At 29.8% G+C, this 20,876-nt stretch overlaps 1 protein-coding gene and 1 long non-coding RNA gene across 2 annotated transcripts; one reads left to right on the top strand and one right to left on the bottom strand.

The window, feature by feature from the left end:
* The first annotated feature begins 4,532 nt into the window (after positions 1 to 4,532).
* On the top strand, positions 4,533 to 6,673 carry LOC133804954 (uncharacterized). Its single transcript, XR_009878718.1, has 2 exons — positions 4,533 to 4,699; positions 6,497 to 6,673. It is a non-coding gene; the product is annotated as an uncharacterized LOC133804954 (long non-coding RNA).
* Positions 6,674 to 8,178: 1,505 nt separating this feature from the next.
* Positions 8,179 to 10,140, bottom strand: LOC133805331 (protein ALP1-like). Its single transcript, XM_062243487.1, has one exon. The coding sequence runs from the start codon at positions 9,971 to 9,973 to the stop codon at positions 8,384 to 8,386; it is 1,590 nt and encodes a 529-aa protein (XP_062099471.1). The 5' UTR covers positions 9,974 to 10,140; the 3' UTR covers positions 8,179 to 8,383.
* Between the last annotated feature and the right edge of the window lie 10,736 nt (positions 10,141 to 20,876).

Below are 20,876 nucleotides of genomic sequence, written 5' to 3'. Positions count from 1 at the left end.
TGTTTGAGACATACTTTATGTTTAATGTAAATAATGTGAAATACGTTTTCAAGTTTAAAAAAAAAATATGTCCAGACTTCCGCAGTAATAAATTATATGATATAGTTTTAAAACGTAACACCTCAAATATGGTTTTAACTAAAATAAGTGAGGGTGTTACAGGTCACCCCCGTGAGGCCATACTTCTTGATGTAGTTGGCGATCATCCTGATCATCACTCGGCTCTCAGGTACTAAATACCACTCAACATCTGGTTGGATGGCATGTCGGGGCTGAGCGTGTGTTTGGATATTGGGGTTAGGAATATTTTTAGCTCGACCACTAGTCGAGGGAATTTCAGCCCGAGGAGAAGGGCTGATTTGGAGGATTGGGAGTTTTATTTTTCTGGGCTGTAGTTTTAGCTCGAGCCATATTTTGAATAAGAACAGATGGAGTGTTTAAAGTGGTACGAGAAAATGGAATGTTAGGTATCAGCGATGATGGTTGCTCCTCATCCTCAAGCAGTTGAGCAAATAAGTCGTCGTCGATGGGTCTTTCTCCTCCCCACGGATCTTGCATGAAAGCTGCGAACAGAGAAAGAAGGAGATAAGACACACATCTTAAAAGCTTGTGTTGAAAGTTGGAATAACGTTGCTCGCGTATACGACCAGCAGCATTCTAACAGAAACAATAAGTTCTATGCGAGTAGTTTGAAAAGCGGAAGTAAAAAATATTTTTTGGTAAAAGATTTTTCGACTCTGAAGGGGCGGGAAAAACCCAATTTTTCACCTAGCTTAAAAACCAAATTTTTACTTGATTTTACGCCATAAATCTATAATCTTGACTACCAAACTGGCTCCTAACTCATACGAAACAATATTTCACTACCCTATTAATTATCTGTCAGCATGCAAACAATCCCTATATATTTTCATCCAAGAACATTAAGGGTTTCAGAAACAAAAACACGCATAAGGCAGTTTTGAATAGTAACTAAAAAGACAAGAAAGTTCGTAAAACTTACTCAGGTAAAGATTGAAGTCCAAAGATGCAAGCTATCGGGCGTCCGAGTGTAGATGTCTGAAAGTTTCTGGGCTCTGAGGCACGAGTACTTCGGCGTTCTTCAAGAAGGCAAAGGCGAGTAAAAAGTAAAAATGATAACTTGAGGGTTATTTATGGAGACCAATGCACGTTAAAAGAGGCAATCATGAGTTACCTTTTTTCTAAGTTTGGGGAAGTGGAATGACTGTCAGACACACTTTTGGGAAATTGAAGGGACCTGATTAGACATGATTGGTCACGTTTCTCGAAAAAGCACGGGCGGTTCTGACAGATTTCGTGGGGCATACAAAATGTTAGTTTCCTAAGTTTACTTGTTGCTGGTCGCAATAAATAAACTTGGGGGGCAAATGTTTACCCAAAAAAGGTCACTGATGACTACTTACACATAGACTGACACGTGGCAGAATTAAAAGGCAGAGGTGATGTTCAGCTATCGACCAGAAGCGCGCCTCCTTGTGAGAGTTAATGTTTGTCACGACGAGACTAGTTGTGAGACTCGATTAATTTCCTTTTTAAGTTGTAATCTAATATTAACTGCATTGGTATATTTCCTCATAATTATCCTTGATACGCGGTTATTAAGGATAAGATACGACACATTATCATCTGTAACATTCCTTGAGCCTATAAATACGCATAAAATAGCTCAAGGAAGTGACTTTTGGGGGATTCATTCTAGCTTTTTTGCTTAAGATTGAGAGAAAATAAGTTAAAGTGAATGGTTACCATCCGATTGTATTACGTCTAAGGTCTGTGAAACTCAAGAACCCTAGTTATTTGATCACAACTTTAGAATTCTATAATAACAATATCACAAAGTGGACGTAGGTCATTACCAATCACTGGGGCCGAACCACTATAATTCTTGGTGTTCTTTACTTTCCATTAGATTGTCTTTTCAAGCATCGTGCTATTTTCCTGTCATATATTTGACTCTGCATCGTTGGCTAATTTGATGGTCAACAGAGCTCAAGTATAGAATTCTTTCCGAGCTGATCTTCTTCGTCTCTTTAAAGAAAATTATTCGCCACTACTCCGAGCTAATGCAATTTATTATTTATATCCACTACCATTTATTTTTTCGTATTTTAATTCATAATATCCATTCCTTTGAGCTTATTTTTCATTTTTTTCCCCAAATTGATATTATTCTCCTTTGAGCTCAAGTATAGAATTATTTTCGAGCTTATTCTTTGTCTCTTTAAAGAAAATTATTTGTCACTACACCGAGCTAATGCAATTTATTATTTATATCCACTGCCATTTATTTTTGGTATATTAATTCATAATATCATTTTCTCCGAGCTTATTTTACACTTTTTTCCAAATTTATGTTTTTCTCCTTTGAGCTGAAGTATGAAATCCTTTTCAAGCCGAACTTTTTCGTCTCTTTAAAGAAAATTCTTCGCCACTACACTGAGCTAATGCAATTTATTATTTATATCCACTACCATTTATTTTTTGTATTTTAATTCATAATATCCTTTCCTTATTTTTTTTATTTTTTTTCCCAAATTGATGTTTGTTGACCACGATTTTGGCCAACGACGAGTAGACGTCAAAACTACAATAAACCTTCAAAGAGAAAATACGACACTGATAATTTTATAGTGGTTCAGCCCCAATATGTTGGTAATAGCCTAATCCACTTAGAGTTGTGATATATAGATCTACACTCAAGTTTATATGAACTTGTGTCAACTGAGTTTCTTAAGTGTAAATGCAAGAAAATACAAGATTTCTCTTAGAATACAAATGCTCTCTCAGAAAAATCAGAATCCGAATCCATTCAATGATGCCATGAGCTCTTTATTTATAGGCTTAGAATCGTACAAATCGAAATCTCTCATAATCGGGATATTTCAGTTGCTTTCACCAATATTTAATTAATAATAAAATCTAAAATACAACAATATGCAATTCTTTGGGATAATCTGAAAGATTCCCGGTGTGGGTACGACTAATTCTAGTTGAAGTCGTTATTGAAATTTCGCTGCATAATGATGATCTATCTGGTCGGCCAACTTCACTCCTTGAAGTGAGACTAGTCGGCCAACGCACCTTTTCGATTAGGCAAAACTTTTGACCGACCGGATACACTTAACTCCAAGATGACTGGTCGGCCAAAACGAATGACTGGTCGGCCAAAACGACTGGCTGGTCGGACATAAATTCTACCACGTCGGTCAGATCACTTCCAAACCAGATAAATCATTTTCATGTCAGTAATATCACAAGATTAATCTTAAACCTTTGACTTTATTGCCACGTCATCGTTTTCAAATTTTGGGGATAACAATGTTATTCTCCTTTGAGCTCAAGTATAGAATTCTTTCTGAGCTTCTTCTTCGTCTCTTTAAAGAAAATTATTCGCCACTACACCGAGCTAATGCAATTTATTGTTTATATCCACTACCATTTATTTTGGGTATTGTAATTCATAATATCATTTTCTCCGAGCTTATTTTACATTTTTTCCAAATTGATGTTATTCTCCTTTGAGCTGAAGTATGAAATTCTTTTCGAGCCAATCTTTTTCGTCTCTTTAAAGAAAATTCTTCGCCACTACACTGAGCTAATGCAATTTATTATTTATATCCACTACCATTTATTTTTGGTATTTTAATTCATAATATCCTCTCCTTTGAGCTTATTTTTTATTTTTTCCCAAATTGATGTTATTCTCCTCTGAGCTCAAGTATAGAATTCTTTCCGAGCTTCTTCTTCGTCTCTTTAAATAAAATTATTCACCACTACATCGAGCTAATGCAATTTATTATTTATATCCACTACCATTTATTTTGGGTATTTTAATTCATAATATCATTTTCTCCGAGATTATTTTACATTTTTTCCAAATTGATGTTATTCTCCTTTGAGCTGAAGTATGAAATTCTTTTCGAGCCGATCTTTTTCGCCTCTTTAAAGAAAATTCTTTGCCAATACACCGAGTAATCAGTTTATTATTTATATCCACTACCATTTATTTTTGTATTTTAATTCATAATATCATTTCCTTTGAGCTTATTTTTCATTTTTTTCCCAAATTGATGTTATTCTCCTTTGAGCTCAAGTATAGAATTCTTTCCGAGCTTCTTCTTCATCTCTTTAAAGAAAACTCTTCGCCACTACACCGAGCTAATGCAACTTATTACTTATATCCGCTATTACCATTTATTTTTAGTATTTTAATTCATAATATCATTTCCTCCGAGCTTATTTTACATTTTTGTCCAAATTAATGTTAGTCTCCTTTGAGCTGAAGTATGAAATTCTTTTCGAGCATATCTTTTTCGTCTCTTTAAAAAAAATTCAGCGAACTAATGCAATTTATTATTTATATTCACTACTATTTATTTTTGATATTTTAATTCATAATATCCTTTCCTTTGAGATTATTTTACACTTTTTCCAAGCTAATATTATTTTTCAAAAATTGGGCATAACACAACATATGAAAAATAAAAACAACCCTAAAATTGAAGCAACATTTAAAAAAAAAAAAATTATATATAATTTGTTCATGAATATTTGTCTTTCCAAGGCATTGAAAAACGCTTCTTTGACTGTGCGATTGGAAGAACAGGAGATTGGGATTGCCGAAACAGATCTGTTCCAGAAGAAGCCATGGCTAATCCTGCTCACGAGCAGAGCACAGGTACATTACATTCTCTTTCTCTTGCCCTAACCCTAATTTCACTTGTTCAAACGTAAAGACGAAAAAGAGAATCAAATCAATCTACAGCTATTATAGCTTTTGTGATACTACTCTGTTTGCCTGCTCAGAAAACGCAAGAAAATCACAATTTACAAGATCAAATTTCTTATCGTAAAAGATTGGTGGTTGGTCTCATAAGTTTCACAATAATTAAAGAAGTAAATTCCAAATCCTGAAAGCAATTTATTCTCTGTACCAAACAATGAGTGAGTCAGTCCTCAAAACATGTTTTTTTTTTTTTTTTTGCAGTTACTTGTACTACAAACTCTGCTAGTTTTTGTTTAGTCATTTCAAATATTTGAACTATAAAATTTGGTAGATATTCTCTTGTCCTTTTTGTATGTTATAATGGAAAGAAACCAAACTTGTCTTCTACCTCTTGGAGAGCCCTACCCCATGTCTGATAAGATTTCATTGAATCTTCTAGTTTAGCAAAACATTTGCATGAGATGAGACAACATCAAATAAAGGTTATAAGTTTATGAATTGAAATTTTCTGTCACCAAAATTGGTGTCTTCAATATATGTGTGTGATATACTCCCTACATTAATGGCATATAGGTAATAGAATAGTGTATATATATATATTTATAGGATAGTAAGAAGAATGAGGGGATTTCTACCATTTTACCTATCTTTTCTGCTTATTGATGATCAGTTTGTGAGATAAAGTCAGTGGGTTCTATCAATGTATGAATATATAAATAGCTAACAAAATAATTAATGTTAATAATTAAAAATAGAATGAGATAGATGATTTTTATTCTAAGCTGACTTTGTCAATTACTTGTAATTATTAACATTTCAGTAATGGTTTTGTTATTTTGTCATTGCCATTCTTAAGGTCTTTGACTCTGCTATGCACGTGAGTGAGAGAAATAGATCTATTTTGAACTTGTATATGTTATGATATTGGTGTGGAATAACCATGACAAGTATGTGCATTATTAGTCTATAAGTTATAATAGTCTGGCTGGAGTGTGTTGGCAAGAGTTTGGCTGTAGATTTCATAAACTGAATAAGATTTGCTCAGAGATTTGTTTGGAGATGTAGATCTTCTTTATATTAAAAGTTTATGAGAAGGTACTACTACTTTGAAGGAATCTTATTTCACTCCTTCTAGAGAACTTCCCTTGTTAGTTCAAGGTTGCAATTGAGCAAGTAATCATTTTTTTTTGGAACAGATTTAGTCTATTATAATATCATTATCTTTAACAACGAAACAAAACCCACCTAACAAAACAAATTCACGACAATTTGTACAAATAAAGACTAGTGGGAGCCCAGCCACCTTGCCCTCTCCCTCAAGATCAAGATCGCGGTCCCGCTAGTTCTTAGGACAGGGCTATGGTGGTGTATCCTATCGTAGATGGGGGCGACTCGCCTATACAGTTTTGACAAACATTCTTAGGTGGGGTTGGAGCTTCTATGTTATGTCTAGGAAGAGTAGCCACGCAGGCGGCCCCCTCCTAAAAAAATGAGAAGTGAAAGACTAGTGGGAAAATTTGGGCACTTTGCAATCATGGAGTGAGTCCATGATTTGAGAGCTTTGGCTAAAGAGTAAGCCCTCTAAATTGTCTATCATGGAAGAAATCAAGTCCTGAGTTTGAATTAAGATCATTGTGTTTATTTTTTCGAAATTAGAATTGTGGGAGTAAAATCACATAACTGATCTTGGATATGATCATTATAATTATAGTAGTAGTAAGGGTACATTTAACACATTTCTTTTTACAGAGGGGTTAACATCACATATGTCCTATTCCCTCTAGAGATATATTAGTCCACTCTCCACCACTATGCTTGACTTGAGCTGATATGGAGCTTTGGAGGAGCTGACTTGACTTGATTTCCCATTCACTTGAAACAATAAATTATACCATTACTTGTATATATTATTTTTGGCAATTAAAATTTTATGTATAATTATATTTTTAATTTGATTCTTATTCTTTGCTAGGTTGATTCCATTCCCAACTTTTGACGTATTAGTAAACACAAGAAATGGTATCAAATTCCATTCTTTCAAAAAAATTAGTTTCAAAATTTTCTTTTGAAAGCTTAAGGTGTGTTTAATAGGTGTGCAAGCTTTAAATATTTGAAAATCAGAAAACTATAGGTGACTAATCACATGCTCAGTCTTCTTGGATTAGACAATTGAACAGATGAAACCATATGCATATATGAACAAGTTTAATGGGTTAATGTTTGAACACTGATGGAGAAGACACACCACAACTGTGTAAAAGAACATGAAAGTAAGAAGTGAACAGTAATCAGCATATAATCACTGTTCTCATGAAAAGAACAGTACATATGGTCCTAGTACTAGTGCGTTTGTATGTGGACATATATATTTATTTAAATCGTATTTCATATGCACAACTGCTCGGACATAACGACTAAAAGAATGTCGTGTGTTTATATATATATATATATATTTATGGGGAAATTCTATTTAAGGGATTTTGTGTGCTCCCGACCTGTGAATATTTTTTGGTGCTATTTATTTAATGACTGTATTTTATAGTTATATAGAGCATTTTGCCAATTTTCAGAAAATTTTGAATAATTTAGAGTGCCGAAAATTAGGTACAAACATATTTTTTCACGTACATAAAAAAATTAATCACGTGTGCAATAATTTATTTTAAACTCAATTTTCGGCACGTTAAATTATTTGAAATTTTCTTGAAATTTGCAAGATGCTTTAAATAATTACAAAATATATGATCTTAAAAAAATCGCGACAAAAACTATTCACGGGTTAGAAATATACTAGAGCCGATCGGTGGGGCTCTTTTTGAATCCCCTGTAATAGAATCTTCCATATTTATATATTTTGTAATTGGTACCAACACCGAGCCTGTCATCTTCGAAAGTAGAAGTCATCTATTTAAATTAGTTTTTATGGCATCGACCATGAAACTTGCCTATTAATATTATTTGTTTAATAAAGATTGGTGATCTTGACTTGACTTGGTTCAATATGGGTGATCATTACATATTGTTAGTGAAGATAGTCATAGAAGTCTAAATGTATCGATAAGTGCAATAATTCTCTTGTGGAATCAACTAGTCTTAAAAATGAATGGCGCCGAAGTGCACAAGTCTTAGTTATTAGTATTTGGCCCTAATAACTAAGAAGGCGCAACGGTCATTGCAAAACCTAGGGCACGAGCCTAGGTTGATGCTGAACTTGGTGGATGTATTAAATACTCGAATGGGACTCAACCTAAAACAAAGCCTTGAAACCTACGAGACTTTCAAGTAAGAAAAACACCAACACCAATCAACTAGCTTCAAATTAAGCTTTAGATATGATAACGAATTGGCAAAGCGTAATTAACTAACCATCACTGTCATACAGAGGCAATAAATTGTTTACTCTTCAAAAAAAAAAAGTACAAAAAGAATAATTGTATTGTAACCTTCAATTTCATTCATATCTCATTATTATTTTTTTTTGGGTAAATCACAAGGCTAAATATGAACCTAAGGTCAAGAAGTATAACTACTCTCACTGCTGAGTACTAACAGTTACCTTATACAAAACAAAGCCATAATCAAAAGAATCACAAATAATAACAAAAGAAGAAGAAAAAAAAAAATACACAAAAGACTCTAAAGAAAAGAAGTGCCAGCAAGACCATGGTGCAAGAGATTATGAGCAATGGAATCTCTAGCCTTCCTAGAACTCTCCGACCTCATAGCAACCTCCGGTACCATCTCGTCGTCGACGAGCTCGAACCGGTGTTCGGGTTCCATCTCCTCATTGCTTAATTCACAAATGTTATGCAAAACACAACAAGCCCCAAGCACCACAGGCAAGTCTTGAAGCTTAACCTCAGTTCTCTTCTGCAAGCAAGACCACCTCCCTTTGAGCCTAGCAAAGGCCTCTTTAGCCACCTTTTGAACCTCACCAATCTTCTCATTAAAAGCATGTTGTGTCCAAGTGAGATTTTGCTGTGTGTAAGGAACCAAAACCCAATCCATCAACGGGTAACCCGACCCGCCAACGATCCAAACCCCTTTCAAGACACCTCCATTGGCTCTCTGATAAAGAGCTGACTTTTCCAATACTTGATCGTCCGGCATTGACCCGGGCCACCCGATACAGACGTCGGTGAAAACCCCTCTCGGGTCGACAACCCCTTGAACCGTTATCGAATACGACGTCTTTTGGTTCCTCTCGGTGTGTCGTTTGTTGAAATAAGCGGCCACGCTTATCTTCGGAGCTATGATCGGTATATGGGTCGTGTACATCGACCCGACTACGTTGGGTATACCCGAAACCGATTCGAATGCCTCCTTGATCGACCCGACCGAGTCCGGCCACTGTAAGTATTTCGGCATGAGAACATTTCTAATAGCGGAGCAGACTTCCAACACCAGCTTGTGACACGTGGATATTCCCAACCCGAACCGTTTTGAAACGAGTCGGAGCGGGTCGCCCGTGGCCAATCTCCACAGACAAACCGCGACCCGTTGCCGTACGGGTATGGCGTTTCGGAGAGTGGTGTCTTCCTTGGCTATGACCGAGTTGAGCTCCTCGCAAATCATTTCGAAAGTGGCTTTGTTCATTCGAAAAGCTTTTTTGAATTCCTCTTCTGGAAAATCGGGTCGGTTACACTCGTCCCACCACGCCTTGGACCGGTCTTTGACCCACAACCGCCTCTGGTGGCCGGAGCCGGCGCCGGCACTGGCCTTATTCTTGTGTGATTCCTCCACCGCGGCCGCGGCTACGGCGGTTGTTGCGGCGGCGATCGTTGCCCTAGTTTTCTTGCGTTTGAGGCGTTGGGACTCGTCGGAATTCGAATCCTGGAAATTGGAAGAGTAGTAATCGAACATGGCTCTGGTCTTCTTCTTGTGATTGTCGTTTAGTAACGATTTATCGTCGTTTGAGGCTCGGCTGAGGTCGTCGTGGTCTTGCTTTTCCTGTTCGTCTATTAAAAGAAGAGAAGTGATTATACCTTTTATGCTCTTCTTCTTCGAATCGACCACTACGGCTTTCTCCTCCTCTTCTTCCTCGGAAGCGCCCAATACGATGTCGTTTTCGTCTTTTCTCCGTCGTTTCCTGACCGGGCCATTGTCGTTCATCGAATGGGATTTATAAATGGAGGGATTGAGTAGTAGCTTGTAGATGTGGGACAATTCTTGTTCTTGTTCTTCTTCTGATTTTGGGTCTGGGGAAGAAGAGTATATGTGTTTCATATAGAATAATAGTATTAATAAAATTAATTAAATAAATAAAAAAAGGACAAATAATCAATCAATCAAGTCTTTGAGAATGAAAAACGAGGAAAGTAGAGAGAGAGAGGAGAAAATGGAAAAGTTTTGAGTTTGGATTGTGAGGATTATAAGTGTGTGAAAATTGAAATGAAAATGGTGGTAGTGTGAACAAGGGTATTGAAAATTATGACAAATATTTGTGAGGTTGCTTCTATTTGTATGCGTGTACTAGTTTCCATTCTTTTTGTATATACAAAATTAGGGAATTTTGGGTGTATCTATACTCGAGTCAAACTTTATGGTGTTTTATTTATTTATTGCATGAATACTCCCTCAATTTTTTGTTATTTAGCAATAAATTACTTTGTTTTTTTCTCGACAAAATTATGAATATTTAATAAAAAAATAGAAACATATGATGTGTAAAAAAATGGAAGATATTTATATGAAAAAGCCATTATTAATTTTTTTTGTTTGAAATATCTAGCTATTTCCTCATTATTATTACAAGCTATTAAATTTTGGTCAATTTTCATATTTAATATTTATGTGTACATTTTTCAAAATGGCATTAAATTTACTTTGGATTGGAGTGAGTTTCATTAAGTCCCTTGTTGTTGTTGTGGTAAAGTTTATTAGTTTTGTTTGAATCAATATCACATATAAATGAAAAGGCAATTACTTACCACCAATAATAATTATTGTATTGGGGGGAATATTTTTACAATTAAATGGGTCAAACAAAATAGTATTAGACAAGAAAAAATAAGGATAAAATGATGAGTCAACTCCATTGCCAAAGTGGTGTGAACACAAAAAAAAAAAAAAAAGAAGAAAGATGGCCAAACAATTGTTGACTTTGTATAAATAGAAAAAGAGAAAGTGTAATTAAATTAAAATAAAATAAAATAAACATGGGAGAAATAAAATAAAAAAGAGATGAGATTTGAGATTGTGGATTGTGGTGAGAGGGAAAAGGGGGCAAGTGTGAACGCAATTTGGGGGCGGTGTGATGCGATTTGATGTGTTGGTGGCGGTAGGTGTAAGATCATGACTAGGTAGGGATTACGCGCTTTGTCATTTTTACCCCCCCAATTTTTATTTTTATTTTTTAATTACTTGTACAATTTTTGCCAATTGTCCATTTCCTTTTTATTTATAATAATAATAATAATAATAATAATAATAATAATTTTGTAAGGTTATGTTTGGTGGGAGGAAAAAATAGTATCGCTGAGGGTACTGATGGTGTCCAACACTATCTTCAGACATCTTCAACCCATAACATCATATATGGTGTTGCACCAACACCAAAACTAAAGAATTTTAATACCATATTTTTTTCCATTCCAATCATAATACCAAAAATTACACCAAAAAATATATTATTTTATTATTATATTATTTTTTAATATAATAATATATATAAGATATAAATATATTTATTTTTTAAAAAAGAGATGTGATATATATATTAAAATAAGAAAAAAAAATCTTTTCTCGTGTGAATAGTGCACAACATATATGTTGTGGCATTGTTCACAAACAACTAAATGGGGTATTATTTGAAGTTGGGTTGGAGTTATATATCCACTGTTCACGACATATAATGTCGTATTACCGTTCGATTGGTGTTGGCCTTATATGGTATGTTATTATTATTGTGTTAGAAGTTGTGCCAAATTTGGCAGCACACAATAAATTTTAATTTTTTATTTATTTTTATTATTTTAGTATTATTTTGATAATCACCCTTAAATGCTAGATTTTTTACTATTTTATTTTATTATTATTTTTAATTATCAATAATCAAATTTAAAGAAAAATTATTACTTTTTGTATATTTTCAATAAATATTAAATGAATATAAATGAAATATTGATTTTTGCATCAAATTTTACAATTGTGCATTGGAGCATAGTGTTAGAAATTGTGTCAAATATATAATATATTGATTTTCTGTGCCAAATATAACACAATATTTACATCTTTCATTGGGGATGGTCTTATATGGTATGTTATTATTAGTGTAATTTAGTTTTGGATCTCATATATTTAATTTAAAATAGAATATATGAGATATGGTACTAAATTACACCAATCAATGTAAGGTGGTGTTAAGCACTATAAATGTCCTGTAGTAGTACTCGAGACAAAATTGATGGATGAATTCAAAGAAATGAAAGAAGATTGAATAGTGGGAGTTTGGGATGTTTATTGCTCGTAATCAGATCCAAATCGACTTAATTTATCAAAACTAATCTAATTAAAAAAAAGGGTCCATTGGCAAAATGACGTTTTTTTAATTTATTTTGTACTCTAGCTTAATTTTAATAATTCTTTGCGAAATGACTTTTGACAATTCAGATAGCTGGTTGAAAAATTTAGACAACAGGTCAAAAAATTCAAATAGCCAGTAAAAATTTTAGACAATCAGTTGACAAATTCAGACAGATGGTTGAATTTTTAGACAGATGTCATTTTATAAAAAATGATCAAAACTAGGCCAGAGTACAAAATTATTTAAAAATAAAGTCATTCTCACCAATTTCTCTTAAAAAAATTGGATATCTAATTATAATTTGATTGAATTAGTTAGCTGATAACGTTGTTAAATATTTTTCCATTTCTTATTTTATTTTTTTGTTAAAAAAGTATATTTTTAAACTATATTTGGTAGGTGGATGAAAAGAGAAGAAGTAGAGAAATAGGGGAGAGTGGCCATAGACATAGTCTAGAGGTAGTGCATTTTGTCATTTGTGCTCCTAACCTTTTTTTTTATTTTTAATTATTTGTACAATTTTCCATTTGTCCATTTCCTTTTTTTGTTTTTTTTTAAATTAATTTTGAAGGTTGTGTTTGGAGGCTGGAAAAAATTGAAGAGGGTGAAAAGACAAAGAGATGAATAGGAGTGCTTGTAAACTAATCCAAATGGACCAAATTGATTAATTGAATCCAACTTAATTAAAAAAAAAGATTGGATATTTAACTATATAATTGATTTGAATTAGATTGGATTTGTTATATCCAATTCATTTATTCATTTTTTAATTACTTGTACATTTAGTCATTTGTCCATTTCTAGTGTTTTTATGGCTATGTTTAGTCGGTGGATGGAAATTGAAGTAGAAAGAAAAATAAAAGTGAGTGGTCATAGACATAATCTAGTAGTAATATATTTCTTCTCATAAAGATAAGTAGAGGATCCAAACTTTAAATTTTCTCACCTAAGTCAAAAAAGAAAAAGAAAAAAGAATAGAGATTATGTTTTCGTTTGGCTAAGTTTTTACTTTTGCTTATAACTAAAAGTATAAGATAAGGAAAAATTGTGGTTTATTTTTTCTGTTTAGACAACTATTACATAAATATTTTTTTTTTCAAAGTGTTTGGACATTAATAAAAAAATATCTTTTATGAGTAAATTATGAATTATTAAAATTATTTTAATTTATAAAACAATTTCTCAAAAGTCCCTTTAGAGAAACTAGGGTCTCCTAACTAGGGTTGATCATTGGGCGGGTTGGTTGGGTTACACGGTAATTTTACCCGTCCAATGTCATAATTGGGTTAGGAAAAGTGAACCCGTAACTTGCCCAAATAAGAAAAAAATTATTTTAACCCGTCTAATAGTTTGGGTGGGTTGGTCGGGTCAACCCGCCCAAACCGAAGTGAGAATATTTTTTTTTTCCAAATTACATTTTTGTAGTTTTTTTTTCCTTTAAATACTAGTACTAATAGTGTGAAATTTATCTTTTTAGGCTTTAAACAATATTTTGAATTTATAGCAAAAAAATAAAATAAAACTTAATTAATTTAATTATGTAGATACATTAATATATTTAAATGTATTAAAAAGATAGTGAACTCTTAATTGGATAGATTGGGTTATGTTGGCCAGGTTGATAGTTATTTTCAATTGACCCAATGTAACAATTTGGCGGTTTAAATTTTTGTCGGTTTATTCGGATTGCGTTTTTTGGCAGTTTTTTCGGATTAGTTTGGGTGGATTATTCGGGTTGGGCGAGTTGTAAATTTTTTTGTACAACCCTACTCCCAACTTCTCATTTTACCAAAACACCTCCAAAATAACTTTTTTAATTCTAAAGGCTAAAATAAAACTTACAGAAGCTCAGCCAAACAAAGCTTATATCACACACCAAAGTGATATTATTTTTGGCTTGGTTGTTAAAATTAATTTAATTACAAGTGAGAAAAGTTATTTAGTACTTATCATACTTTGTTCATACTTTGTTCATGTGAATAAAAATCTTATCTTTTCAAATTATATATTATCAAATTATTACTTAAAATTTAATAAATTAATTATTTTACTTAATTTATTTTTATCACATATTTATTTAAATCCACACTTCTATACATAAATGATAATAATAATTTGTTAGATATAATAAGTATGATTTGAAAATGAAAATAAAATTTATATTCAACCATAGCCTACTTTATTTTACAACTCTAAATTCTTTGTTTGGAGATTCACATTACTATTTATATGTTATTGTCTTTTGCCTTTTAAGAGATTTGCTTAGCAATTTTAGAAAGTATGACGTGGGACCCATTTGATTGGGATTGGGAAAGATGGTGCTGACGTGGAGTGTCACTAAGAAACCGGTAATAAGACACTAATTATTGATTTTGTTGTCTAAATGTAATTATTAGAGCTTAGATTATCTAAAATAGCTAAAAAATAATAAAAAAAGTCCAAGAAAATACCTCCACAAGATGAGGTATTATTGCTTTTTATTTTTACATAGTGAATAGTACATAGTTAAATGTAACTACAACTTTAGTTTCTTTAAATTAGTTTTTTAATAATTTCCCTCTCTTTTGTTATAGAATTTCATTTTATTTTTTTATTTTCATAAATAAAATATATTAAAAAGTATAATATTTAAATGACGCAAATAAAATATAAAGAAGTTGATGTATGGTGTATTGTAAAAGTTTGAGGTAAAATAAAAAAAGTGAGACTTTAGTGATGTATTTTGAATAATAGAATAGAGAAGCTGACGTGAGTGAAGTAAATTTTGTGCCAAAACGAGTCAATACCATATTTGACTCAATAATTGCTAATGTGGTCCAATGCATAAACTGCAAATTAACTTAAAAAAGTTAACAATTCATTAAAAATTTATTGATAAAATACAAAAATTAATATTTTTTTCATTTTATATTGAAAAAAAGATGAATAAAAAAGTAATATGGTTAGTCATTAATTATTAATTAATAAATTAGTGTTAATATGATAAATAAAAAATAAATATTTATTGTTGTGCTAAATTTGGCCTATGCTATATCTTGTGTCAAATTTGATATACTTTTTAAAACATCATTAGAGTGATATTTTTACTAAAATGTGCTAAATATAACAATACAACACATTTTGACACTCTATCTCTTAGTCATTACATTGCGTAAATAAACCTTCCGCAAATTACTCAAAAAAATTTAAATATTCACTAATTTAATAGTATCAATAAATAATTTGTATTTTAATAATATTTTTTTGGATTAAATTCTCTATGTATGAAAAGAATAACGTAAGAAATAATAAAGGGGAAAAAAGTTACTAAACATTGTAGATACATTACCATATTTGTCTCCTTTCTTAACAAACCATTTTTTTTTGGTTCACATTTATTTTTGGTTAATTCTAAACTTCTTTTTATTAATTTCTACACGTCTCTATTTGAAAAAAAAAAAAAAAAAAAGCAAATTCATATTCAATCTACACAAAATTGTGTGTTGGTAGTGGAACTCTTTGAAATTATAGCAAAAATTACAAAACAAAATGAAACTAGAGAGCACAAAAGGAAATAACAAATGAAAAGGAAAATAATAATAAATTGAAATCAACACCAAAATTTACGTAATTCAATTTGAAGTTGACTTACATTTATGAGAGAACATTCTTTTCCAATCCACTATGAGAAAAAAAAAAAAGATTATAAAGTCTTTCAATGATAATTTTGGAAGAAAAAAAAATTTTCTTCACCAAATTTTAATTCATGATCTGTTTTCATTATTTTATGCTCTAATTATTTATTTCATAAGCCTTAATTTCAGGACAAAAAAATTGAACTTCAAGGTGTGGGACTGCAACCTCCAAAAAAAAAAAAAAAAAAAAATTGAGGGGGCCAAATATATAAATTAAAAGAGGATCTTGGAATTATAAATAGAAGTATTATATTTGCACCCCAAAATTTGATTAATACACTTTTTTTTAATTAAAAATTAATATATAAAGTTTTTAAAAATACATAAAAATAATATATTTTAAATATTTAAATAAAAAATAAAACAAAAAAATATATTAAATTAAGATTATTTTTTCTAAAAATTTACACATTATTTAAAGAAATTATGAAAACAAGTTGAATAAAATTATTAAAATTAACATAAAATAAGAAATTAAAGAATGTTAAAAAAATTGAAAAAAAGTGTTAAAAAATGATTTTAAAAATTAATTTTATTTAATTGATGGGGTGCAAATATATATATATTTGGAGTGAAAATAAAATAACCCTTATAAATAAAAAACATTATATAATATTTTTCTTTCAAAATTTTGGAGGAGCCCTTCTTATTCTTGCCCAATCATGAAATTTTTTATTTTAAAAATATTTTTTTAAGAGGTATAATAAATAATGAATACACCTTATTCTTCTTAAAAATAAAAATACTAGCCTTTTCAATTTCAATATGTTACTCTTTTTTTTAACACTTTATAGCTAGTTAATAAATGATTTGATCATATATATTTTTAGTTTATAAAAATGTCACCAACAACAAAAAAAAACAAAAAATAAAAAAGTTAAAAAGAAAATACATGAATGAAGCAAACAAACCTTAATTATGAACTTAAAACCATTGACAAATTATCCTTAAGCTAAAGAAAAGCAAGTATTTACTTTTAGTAAGACTTGTGTTTACTCTTTTCCTTTTTTATGATTTGGTATTTTAAAGAGAATGTAATTTCTAGGGTATTTTCAAAATAAAAATAAAAATAAAAATAATTTAGTAAAGAATCTAACAAAGTAGACATGAGTGAAAATACAACAAACCTTTAATTCCTTTTTTTTTGACAGTATAAACCTTAAATACCTAATTGCTATAAAAGTAGACTTAATATAATCTCAGACATGAATCAATACAAATAAAATAAAATAAAATAATAAACTTAGTATTAATGAATTTTCCAACAATAAATTTTTTATATTTGTGTTGTTTTCCTAATAAATTTAACTTTCCAACAAGATACTTAGTTTCAAAAGAAAATAAATAAAATTAATAGTATAAATATTATAATAAGCACTAGTGAACCCACTTCACGTGCTTTTATATTTTACTTCATTTTATGTCAATTCTTACAAATATACCTATGTTAAATTTTTCTTTATTTGGCAATTTCATTTATATGTTTATGGGGTGACTATACTTAAATAATTTTTTTTCCAATTTTTTTTATGACTAAGTACATTATAGTCATTTAAGATTTTTTGCAAATTTTTAAGAATTTTGGAATAATTTACAGTACTAAAAATAAAGTTCAAACAGTTAAATTTTACATGGCTATATAAAAATATAAACACGCGTGCAACAAGTTATTTGAATTTTTTTTTCGACATTGTAAATTATTCTAAATTTTTTAAAAATTAATTTACAAAATAACTACAATATACATTATAATAAAAATATATATATATATTTAAGTGCTAAAATGAGCCACTTGAGTGCATTGGTAAAATAAAAAATAGTTCCTGCACCGAATTGACTCCTGTATATTTATATTATTATGTCTTTCTTTATATATATTTTATATAATCAAGTAGTTTTCATCATAATAAAATAAAGCTGCACCATTGATAAGTGGAATGTAATTATTAAAACTCAAAATGAATATTAAAATATTTTTTCTTCCTCAAAGCATAAGCATAAGCATAGATGAATGTACTAATCTTCTTTCTTGTTATGAAAGTTGTTTGTTAATTTAGTTGTAATCCCTATTCAAATAGACAAAATTAGACGAAAAATTATTAATGACACACTTGTTTTCAAACACGTAATAAATAAGAGTTAATTATATTTATTGATTGGCACAAGAAATTTTTACAAATCATTTTAAAATTGTCAATGATACTTCTTTCTTCTACGGTGGCAAGGCATATATATAAGGATTATATATATATATATATATAATATGTGATTTAAATATAAATTTATAGAGTAGACCCCACATGGTGAAAGAAATAGAGGTAACAAAATTCAACAATATACGCCACTTTTTGACCAAGTGCTAAATTGTAAAGCCGGTTTAACGGGTGTTGGAAGTAAAGCTTTTAAAGAAGCATATCTAACATATCACATCATATGGTAGAATTTTGTTATGAAGTCGGTGTTGTATTGTAATAGTAAAAATCTTGTGAATAAAATTTTCCTAAAAGGGGCAAAGCCGATTTTACCACATATTTATATTGTGCTCTTGTTTAGAGCTTACCAACTTTGTTGACATGTTTGGACACATACGTGTAATTGTTAATACGAGTAATTACCTTATATTTTAAAATATAAAGTGTATTTAAATTTACTTATGAATTTCTATTAACATCCTTTGAAAAAATAGTAATTAGATAGAGAAATAATATTATGTAATAAATATTATTTAAAATTGATTATAATTAATAATTATATTGTGTAATCACGAGTAATTAGGATCCTCAATTACCTCTAATTATATAATTATTGTGTAATTGCATAGTCAAACAAATACTTCAAATCAAGTAATTACTCTGAATTATATTCAATTCAAATTATAAGGTAGCTGTCAAAACACACTTTTAATTTTGTTAATCATGAATTAATTGAAGAAAGTCTTGTAATAAAATATAAAATAGATCATTAATACATTCAATTAAGTTAAAAAAGAGATTATTTTGTACCATTTGTTAGTAATTCTAAATGTTACAAATTAGTAATAAAAATTTGAGTTGAATTCTGTTAAATATTACATTATGAGTTTTAATTAATCACCAAGAAATAGAACCCTATTTATTTATTTTTTAATCATAAATTAATCGAATAAAGCCATATAATAAAATATAAAATAGATAATAACTCATTAATCTATTTAAACAAATTAAAAAAATGGATTATTTTGTACCATTATTATCTTTACACTCTTAGAGCACTCACATTGGATGAGCTAAAATGTGTTATTCTTTATAATATAGAGAAAAAAATAGTTAAGTAGCATTCCATTGGATGATGTAAAATTATATTTTTTTACCTAAATAAATAGTATTTCTTTATATGTAGTGAAATACTATTCATCAAGCTATAAATATTTTATTATTTTTTTATAAACTTTTGTATATATATATATATATATGAGTGTGGTACTATTATGTTTAATTATTTTATTTCTTAAAATGAATAAAATATTTTTAAAAATATAATATATAAATAATGTAAAGAAGCAGATGTATAGTATAATGTAAAAGTTTTGAGGTAAATTATAAAAATGTATGTTTTTGTGATATATTTTATAATACACTTTCTTTATAATATTTAGCTAAAACTCATAAAAACATCTTCCATCAGCTCATTTATACATATATTTATAATAGCTATGCACAAACTCCAATTAATCCATCTCTACATTTACATAACATTTACATATCCTTTATATAATATTTTAATATTATTATTTTTCTTTATAAGCTTTCTCTCTCCATTTAGTATATATTTATTATTTCTTTTTTATTTTTCAATTATTTTATTTTACTTTAAGTAATAAAATATGTTTAAAGATATAATATTTAAATGATGTAGAGAAATATATAAAGAATCTGATGTATGGTATAATGTAAAATTTAGAGGTAAAATAGAAAAATGTGTGTTTTGATAAGGTATTTTAAAAGATGTAGTAGAGCACCCAATGGGAGTGCTCTTAGTCTTGTTAGCAATTTCAAATATTACAAACTAATAAAAAAGAATTAAGTTAGATTCTCTTAAAAATTACATCATTGAGTTTCCATCAATCACTAAATCATAATTCAATGTATCAATCACACAAGCTAGAATAGAAAGCTTTACCCAATTATGTGAAAGTGGGGATTTTAAGTTATAACTTCCATGCATTAATAAGTGTGCATACATTTAAATCATATCATTTTCAAAGGATGATACTCAATTTTTCAACAAATTGAACTACAACATGTGACACACCATCCTTCTTTTTTTTTTCAAATAAAAGAGAAAGTCAACAATTATGCACCAAAATATTATACAAACCGAAGTAGCAATTTTATTTAACCATTCAAATTTATTTCAAGCGAGACCTACTATTTCAAAAAACAATGACACATTAGTGTAATGTTTTAGTGCAAATGTCATTTTTCTTAAACCATGTAAACTATCTACCAATCAATTTATATGATTCTTCTACTGCACCAAGATTTAGATTTTAGATTATTGGTTTGTTGGTGCCATCTAATCCTTTGATATAATATTCCTCTAGCCAGATCTAAAATCCACTTTGCCTTTTCTCTCCAACCAAGAAGTAACAAGTTCAGTACAGATAGACTTGTTTTATAATACGTAGGTAGTAGCCAGGCCTACACACTCCTTTTTATATATATATATATATATTCACAGGCCACGCCAAAACAAAACATGACCATTCTCAAATACATTAAAAATTGTTAAAACAGTTGTTTATTATTGGAAGAATCGATAATTTATGTTTTTTACACCGAATTAATATGACTTGTCTTATTCTATATATTAAAACCCCAAATTTAAGTTTGGCCACCTTTATTTTGTCTAATATAGGAATAGTGAAAGTCCCCAACTCATTATGTTTGAA

The sequence above is a fragment of the Humulus lupulus genome, chromosome X (assembly GCF_963169125.1).
Source record: "Humulus lupulus chromosome X, drHumLupu1.1, whole genome shotgun sequence".
Classification (NCBI taxonomy): Eukaryota; Viridiplantae; Streptophyta; class Magnoliopsida; order Rosales; family Cannabaceae; genus Humulus; species Humulus lupulus.
The sequence above is the reverse complement of the archived record's forward strand: the minus strand, read 5'-3'. Positions and strand labels throughout refer to the sequence as shown.